The sequence below is a fragment of the Coregonus clupeaformis genome, unplaced genomic scaffold (genome assembly GCF_020615455.1).
Source record: "Coregonus clupeaformis isolate EN_2021a unplaced genomic scaffold, ASM2061545v1 scaf5339, whole genome shotgun sequence".
Taxonomy (NCBI): domain Eukaryota; kingdom Metazoa; phylum Chordata; class Actinopteri; order Salmoniformes; family Salmonidae; genus Coregonus; species Coregonus clupeaformis.
In genome coordinates this window covers 1-8694 of record NW_025538793.1, presented here as the reverse complement: position 1 = coordinate 8694, position 8694 = coordinate 1, and the positions used below count along the sequence as shown (strand labels likewise).

The 8694-nt window shown below is 47.0% G+C and overlaps 1 protein-coding gene across 1 annotated transcript; it reads right to left on the bottom strand.

Moving 5' to 3' along the window:
• Nucleotides 1–872: 872 nt before the first annotated feature.
• On the bottom strand, nucleotides 873–6436 carry LOC123490890 (vasoactive intestinal polypeptide receptor 2-like). Its single transcript, XM_045220732.1, has 4 exons — nucleotides 6332–6436; nucleotides 4840–4937; nucleotides 1261–1370; nucleotides 873–1052 (listed from the first exon to the last, which is right to left on the bottom strand). Exons 1-4 carry the CDS (start codon nucleotides 6414–6416, stop codon nucleotides 896–898), a joined length of 450 nt encoding a protein of 149 aa, XP_045076667.1. The 5' UTR covers nucleotides 6417–6436; the 3' UTR covers nucleotides 873–895.
• Nucleotides 6437–8694: the final 2258 nt, after the last annotated feature.

Genomic DNA, 8694 nt, shown 5'->3' with positions numbered 1-8694 from the left:
CAAGATTCTCTGGTCTGATGAAACCTGGCACCATCCCTACGGTGAAGCATGGTGGTGGCAGCATCATGCTGTGGGGATGTTTTTCAACGGCAGGGACTGGGAGACTAGTCAGGATTGAGGGAAAGATGAACAGAGCAAAGTACAGAGAGATCCTTGATGAAAACCTGCTCCAGTGCGCTCAGGACCTTAGACTTGGCGAAGGTTCACCTTCCAACAGGACAACGACCCCTAAGCACACAGCCAAGACAACGCAGGAGTGGCTTCGGGACAAGTCTCTGAATGTCCTTGAGTGGCCCAGCCAGAGCCTGGACTTGAACCCCATCGAACATCTCCTGGAGAGACTTGAAAATAGGTGTGCAGCAATGCTCCCCATCCAACCTGACAGAGCTTGAGAGGATCTGCAGAGAAGAATGGGAGAAATTCCCAAATACAGGTGTGCCACGCTTGTAGCGTCATACCCAAGAAGACTTGAGGCTGTAATCGCTGCCAAAGGTGCTTCAACAAACTATTGAGTAAAGGGTCTGAATACTTATGTAAAATGTGATATTTCAGTTTTTATGTTTCATAAATTTGCAAACATTTCTAAAAACCTGTTTTGCTTTGTCATTATGGGGTATTGTGTGTAGATTGATGAGGGAAAAAACAATGTAATCCATTTTAGAATAAGGCTGTAACGTAACAAAATGTGGAAAAGTCAAGGGGTCCGAATACTTTCGAATGCACTGTATAGTGTAGGAGGGTATTTTAGTATGTTCATATCATGTTGAAAGATTAATAACTATCAAAACCAGGAATTTTTGAAGAGTTAGAAAAGTGAGTTATTCTGCTTTCACACACTCAAATTACATTTCTCTCTATCAATGTGTTCATCCATTTACACATGCATTGACAGTCACTACAAAGTACAGTAGATACGTACTGGGTAGTCGTCACAATGGTAGAAGTCTTCATCGGTGAAGAGCACAGAGTCTTTGATGAAGATGAAGGAAGCACGCAGGATGAAGGAGACAAAGAGTTGGATGTGGATGTAGTTTCTGGTGCAGTGCAGTTTCCTAGACAACAGGAAAAGTGTCAAAGCAGCTGTAAATGTCCTCCTTGACCAACATGCTTTTGACACCCATGTTGGAATATGTTTAATCCTCCACTGAGACACAATATTAAGATAAGCATGTTGGTTACAGTCTGGTTTATTGGGTATCCAAATGGATTATCATATATTTTTATCATAATAATTCTTAGACTTGATTCTCTGTTTCTCACCTAAAGAGACAGAGGATGGTGATGGCGATGGTGAGAGAGATTAGAGAGAGAGCGTAGCCTGCAGTGTACATGGTCTTCACGTAGGGGAAGTACATGTGGGAGTCATGTGACTGGGAGGAAAAAGTGGCCTGGTGTAAGAATATATTTTTATGAAAATTGTCCATGTATTTTTAAATCACTGCTCAACACTTCTATGGCTTTCCCTTATTTTTATTGTGACGTCACGAGAGGCTACACAGCTTTCAGCGGGATTGCTCAAGTAGTGCAAGGAGACAAGGTTCAAACAAAACAAGGATTTTATTATAGGTCTTGGGAAATTAACGAAAATATAACAAAATTCTGTTCTCTTGTGGCTCTTTAAGGGTTAACAGTTCAGGGATGTCTCTTCCACATCCAAAATCATAATTCTCACTCGCTCAGATAACTTTTCCCCAGCCTTACTGTAGTCCACGTTGCAGCTAGTGGCCAACCCAGCAAAAAAGTCCTTCCAAATGTCTCTCACGATTTCCACCGGGTGCATATATCCAAAGGTGAGTATTTCCCAAAGGTAAGTATCTCCAAATCCTTATATTCCTCATGGAAGTGGACGTGCAGCACTCTTGTCCTCCAGAGAGCCCAGGTTGGAGACTGTGTTTCTTCACCCCCCACACCCTCCCCTCAGTGTGTCTCTTCCCTTCCCAAACCTTCAGCTCATCAGCTCCTCATTTGTTTCAGCAGCGTGGGAAGATTGGCCATAGAGGGGTGGAGTTCCCGACCATACCAGCAGATGGAGCCATAGCTGTCTGGGTTTGCAGCCACCTCAGGGGATGTAACGTCCCTCCAGGACACAGCCTCTCGTGACATCACAATCCCCCTCCTCGGGACCGACGTCCTCGTCGGGTAAAGGCAGCGAAGAAGGCATCACGCCGGAGAGGGCGTCCGCATTGCCGTGGTGCTTGCCAGCCTGCTCTCTCTTCAACTCCTCCACCTCTAGGACCAGGGACTCAGCCTCCTGTTGTCCCTCCTTGAGTTTCTTACTGAACGCATCAGCCTTGGTTTTAGCAGAGTATTAGCTTCTGTTGAGCAGCTTTCAGTTCCTTCTCTCTCTCTGCCTCCGCATTCTTCATCTTGTTCTCCAACACCTTGTACTTCTCCTCTGCCTTCTTCTGACCTCCTTACACTGCGCAGGGTCTCCTCACACTCTCGATGGTCCTGCGCAGCCTCTCCAGCTTCTCCCTGTTGCTTATGGAAGGAGCTCTGTTGGAGTTTAGCCTGAGGATATCTAACTCTTCTGTCTTCATGTCTAACTGTTGCTTTAACAAACGATACCTCTCAGCTGGTCCCCTTCAGACCAGACAGTTCTTTGTCCAGATTCTGTAGCTCCGTCTCTGTGTCGGTCTGAGCACCTGCCATCCCTATCAGAGCCCGGGCGGGAGTGAGTAACTCGGAGGATTGCACCGGAGCCTTCCCAGGATGAGTCTTGCCTCTCCGTTTCCGAGGTACTCGGTTATCCTCTCCTGAGACTCTCTCCAGAGTGGGTAAAAGGCTGGGCAGTCTGGTCCAATTAGGACAGGGACGGGGAGGGAATCAACCACCCCCGCCGTCGTGTGTATGGTTCCCCGTGTGCTGGTCATTGTAAGTTCAGTAATGGGGTATTCTCTGGTGTCCCCATGGACACAGGAAACTGGGAGGACTTTCCCCGGGGTCAGACACGTTGGGCCCACCAAATCCTTACGCACCAGGGTGGCCCGGCTACCAGAATCCAGTAAGGCCTCCACATCATGGTGATTCACAGTTACCGGGCAGGTGGGGGTCGATCTGGGCCGCCATCTACGACTCCCAAGAGCGAGGCAAAACGGTGTGTGGGTGCTGAGCTGGAGGACTCCGCAGTGGGCATAGGTTCATCGGCTGGTTTCCCACACTGCCAGGAGATATGTCCCATCTCCCCACACCGGTAACACTGTCGAAGTTTCCCACTCTGGTGTACTCTTCTTGACCCGCCGGGTTTCTGGCTCCCCCTGAGCCGGGATAAGTCCTGACGTGGCTGGGTTCGAGACCTTGGGGTCCCTTTGGACGGGGTTCTTCCCATTTGTGGTGGGGCCGCACTCCTGGGGTCTTTTCGGGAAGCATTCAGCATCTCCGCTGTGGCCTGGTACTTTTCCACAGCTTCCACGGTCAGATCAGCCGTGGTCAAGGCCTGTTGACTGATGACCCGTTTTGCCTCATAAGGCAGGGGCGCGTGAGGTAACCATCCACCACAACGGCCTCCACCACCGCCGCTGCTGTATTCCTCTGCGGATCCAGCCATTTCCTTGCGATTCGGACAAGTTCATGCATCTGCGCCCGAGGAGGTTGGTCTGGTTGGAAGGTCCAGCTGTGAAAGCGCTGGGCCATACCAAACTTTGTGAGTCCATATCTGCTGAGGATCTCAGACTTCAGGGCATCATAGTCAGTAACCTGGTCAGGGCCCAGGTCCCGGACAGCATTCAGCGATTCCCCGGTTAGAAAGGGGCCTAACAGACCAACCCACTGTTGCTTGGGCCAGGCTTCCCTAGTGGCCGGGCCTCAAATGCATGCAGGTATGCCTCAATGTCATCGGTAGCTCCCATCTTAGATATAAAGTCACTTGCCTTTATTGGGCGGGTATTTTGGACAACCCTCTGTCTCTGCAACTGCAATTCCTCTGCCTTCAGAAGGTTGGCTTTCTTTGCTCCTCCAAGAGAGCCACGTTTGCTTGCATCTGGGCTTGCTGGCCAGCAACAAGGGCTTTCAATATGTCCTCCATTTCAGTCGGCGGGGAGCCTACGGCCAACTTGGAAAACTGGGTGATCAAACCTTCGGAATCCTCCTCGACATGCACTATTAACGCTTGAGCGTGCCCGTATTCTCCACCATCTGTGACGTCACGAGAGGCTACACAGCTTTCAGCGGGATTGCTCAAGTAGTGCAAGGAGACAAGGTTCAAACAAAACAAGGATTTTATTATAGGTCTTGGGAAATTAACGAAAATATAACAAAATTCTGTTCTCTTGTGGCTCTTTAAGGGTTAACAGTTCAGGGATGTCTCTTCCCACATCCAAAATCATAATTCTCACTCGCTCAGATAACTTTTTCCCCAGCCTTACTGTAGTCCACGTTGCAGCTAGTGGCCAACCCAGCAAAAAGTCCTTCCAAATGTCTCTCACGTATTTCCACCGGTGCATATATCCAAAGGTGAGTATTTCCCAAAGGTAAGTATCTCCAAATCCTTATATTCCTCATGAAAGTGGACGTGCAGCACTCTTGTCCTCCAGAGAGCCCAGGTTGGAGACTGTGTTTCTTCCCCCCCCACACCCTCCCTCAGTGTGTCTCTTCCCTTCCCAAACCTTCAGCTCATCAGCTCCTCATTTGTTTCAGCTGCGTGGGAAGATTGGCCATAGAGGGGTGGAGTTCCCGACCATACCAGCAGATGGAGCCATAGCTGTCTGGGTTTGCAGCCACCTCAGGGGGATGTAACGTCCCTCCAGGACACAGCCTCTCGTGACATCACATTATGTATTTGTCCTGAATCAAAGACAAAACCATTGATGTAGCATATACTAAGATTACACATGTACCCACCTCTCCAAGTAAGTGTAAGGTTTCGTTGAAACATGCATGCTCGTACGGAGGGAATGGGTCCGTCCAGCCCGTGTCTGTGCAGTTCCGGTACACTTTACCTGGAAAATCATACAGTCTCATCAATACTTACTTACTGTTCTGTCTCAAATAAACGAATTATGGCCATCAAAATAGTCGCATCAGAGTAAAAACTTGACCATGCAGAGCAACGGTGGAACAGACCAAATATTTTCTAAGACACACAGACCTACATAGTACGCAGGTTCAATCTCTCTGGTATTTTAGTGCAGGCAGTAGTTTTTGCAGGCTTCATTTGTGTTATGTAAGGTTGTCATAAATCACTTCATGATGCCGCTGTTTCCACAAGCAGACCTTTTATGAACTCTTTACCACTCCTCTGTCCTTTTAGTCTATCGCATATATGAGCATCAATCAACAGTTTATGGTAGAAAGACAAACATTTTTGTATTGAATGGAAACAAATTATCTTAGTAGTGGATCATTAACTAACACATACATAATAGCCAGGGGGTGGGGTGGGAGTCTAAGACATCATAACAGCCAGGGGTGGGGTGGGGGGTCTAACACATAACAGCCAGGGGTGCGTGGGGGTCTAACACATCATAACAGCCAGGGGGTGGGGTGGGGGGTCTAACACATAACAGCCAGGGGTGGGGTGGGGGTCTAAGACATCATAACAGCCAGGGGTGGGGTGGGGTCTAACACATAACAGCCAGGGGGTGGGGTGGGGGTCTAACACATCATAACAGCCAGGGGTGGGGTGGGGGTCTAACACATAACAGCCAGGGGTGGGGTGGGGGGTCTAACACATAACAGCCAGGGATGGGGTGGGGGTCTAACGCATAACAGCCAGGGGGTGGGGTGGGGGTCTAACACATAACAGCCAGGGGTGGGGTGGGGTCTAACACATAACAGCCAGGGGTGGGGGGTGGGGGTCTAACACATAACAGCCAGGGGGTGGGGTGGGGGGTCTAACGCATTGTAACAGCCAGGGGTGGGGTGGGGGTATAACACATCATAACAGCCAGGGGTGGGGTGGGGGGTCTAACACATAACAGCCAGGGGTGGGGTGGGGGTCTAACACATAACAGCCAGGGGTGGAGTGGGGGGTCTAACACACAACAGCCAGGGGTGGGGTGGGGGTCTAACACATCATAACAGCCAGGGGTGGGGTGGGGGTCTAACACATCATAACAGCCAGGGGGTGGGGTGGGGGGTCTAACACATAACAGCCAGGGGTGGGGTGGGGGGCTAACACATAACAGCCAGGGGTGGAGTGGGGGTCTAACACATAACAGCCAGGGGTGGGGTGGGGTCTAACACATCATAACCGCCAGGGGGGGGGGGGGGGTCTAACACATCATAACAGCCAGGGGGTGGGGTGGGGGCCTAACACATAACAGCCAGGGGGTGGGGTGGGGGTCTAACACACACATCGTAACAGCCAGGGGGTGGGGTGGGGGTCTCTCACCTTCTGATTTGAAGAAATTGGGACAGTTATGTGATGCAGTTTCCCCTACAAAAGCAGGAGACCAGCAATTCAAGTGGTCCCACATACCCTTGCAGTCTGTATAAGAAAAAAATCAGTTACCATTATCTTTTTGGGGGGTATACATGTGTTTGGTGGTTTATTGTCATGCATTATATGGCAAACAGTACTCTCGAATAAGAATGATGTACGGCTCACAGTCTGCTTGAACCTTTCATAGTTAAAAAGAAAAATAATGTGTGCATGTGTCATCTCCCCATAGCCTACAGTGCCTCCAGAAGGTATTCACACCCCCTTGACTTTTTCCACATTTTGTTGTAACAGACTGAATTTAAAATTGATTCAATTGAGTTTTTTGTCACTGGAATTAAGTGGAATTATGTTTTTGAAATGTTTACAAATAAATAAAAAGAAAAGCTTAAATGTCTTTAGTCAATAAGTATTCAACCCCTTTGTTATTGCAAGCCTAAATAAGTTCAGGAGTAAACATATGTTAACAAGTCACATAATAGTTTTATTTTATTTTATGTCTACCTCATCTCTGTACCCCACACATACAATTATCTGTAAGGTCCCCTCAGTCGAGCAGTCAACTTTACACACATATTCAACCACAAAGACCACAGAGGTTTTCCATGCCTCATAAAGAAGGGCACCTATTGGTAGATGGGTAAAAAAATTAAAGCAGACATTGAATATCCCTTTGAGCATGGTGAAGTTATTAACTACACTTTGGATGGTGTATCAATACACCTAGTGACTAAAGATAAGCGGTGTCCTTCCTAACTCAGTTGCTGGAGAGGAAGGAAACCACTCAGGGATTTCGCATGAGGCCAACGATGACTTTAAAACAGTTAAGAGTTTAATGGCTGTGATAAGAGAAAACTAAGGATGGATCAACATTGTAGTTACTCCACAATACTAACTTAATTGACAGGGAAAATAAGGAAGCCTGTACAGAACAAAAATATTCCAAAACATGCATCCTGTTTGCAACAAGGCACTAAAGTAATACAGCAAAAAACATTGACAAAACAATGTACTTTTGTCCTGAATAAACAGTGTTATGTTTGGGGAAATTCAATACAACACATTACTGAGTAGCACTCTCCATATGTTCAAGCATAGTGGTGGCTGCATCATGTTATGGGTATGCTTGTAATCATTGGAATGGGCACAGGCAAAATCCTAGAAAAAAACCTGCTTCAGTCTGCTTTCCACCAGACACTGGGAGATTAATTCACCTTTCAGCAGGACAAAACATAAGACCACATCTACACTGGAGTGTTCCTGAGTTGCCGAGTTACAGTTTTGATTTAAATCTGCTTTAAAATCTATGGCAAGATCTGAAAATGGTTGTCTTGCAATGATCAACAACCAATTTGACAGAGCTTGAAGAATTTTGAAATGAATAATGGGCAAATGTTGCACAATCATGCTGTGGAAAGGTCTTAGAGAGACTTACCCAGAAAAGACTCACAGCTGTAGTCTCTGTAGAAAAGTATCTGCCAAAGGTGATTCTAATGTACACTGAGTATACCAAACATTAGGAACACCTTCCTAATATGTGTTAGCATTTCCCCCCACTTTGACATGAAAGTATTTTGTGTAGATAGTGGACCAATTTTTAACCCTTGTAACAACAACATTTGGAAAAGGTCAAGGGGTGTGAATAATTTCTGAAGTCACTGAGTGTACAAAACATTAAAAAAGTATTCCTTATTTGCAAAGTTTCTCAAAATCTAAAGGTATAACCTTCAACCTAGATTATTTTTCCATGACATAGTAGACTGACCAGGTGAATCCAGGTGAAAGCTATGATCCGTTATTGATGTCACCTGTTTAATCCACTTAAAATCAGTATAGATGAAGAGGAGACAGGTTAAATATGGATTTTGAAGCCTTGAGACATGGATTAGTGTTGCGCTCAATTTAAATGTGAATGGGCAAGACAAAAAAATGTAAGTGCCTTTGAACGGTATGGTAGTAGTAGGTGCCAGGTGCACAAGTTTGAGTGTGTCAAGAACTGCAACACTGCTGGGGTTTTCCACGCTCAACAGTTTCCAGTGTGTATCAAGAATGGTCCACCAAACATCCTGCTAACTTGACACAACTGTGGGAAGCATTGGAGTCAACATGGGCCAGCATCCCTGTGGAACGCTTTCGACACCTTGTAGTCCATGCCCCGACGAATTGAGGCTGTTCTAAGGGCAAAGGGGGGTACAAACTCAGTATTATGAAGGTGTTCTAATGTTTCGTACACTCAGTGTATATGTATGTACCTCTTGCCAAACATGCCCAGCTGTTTCAAACACGCGCGTTCATTCTTACCTTCAAGTACATGC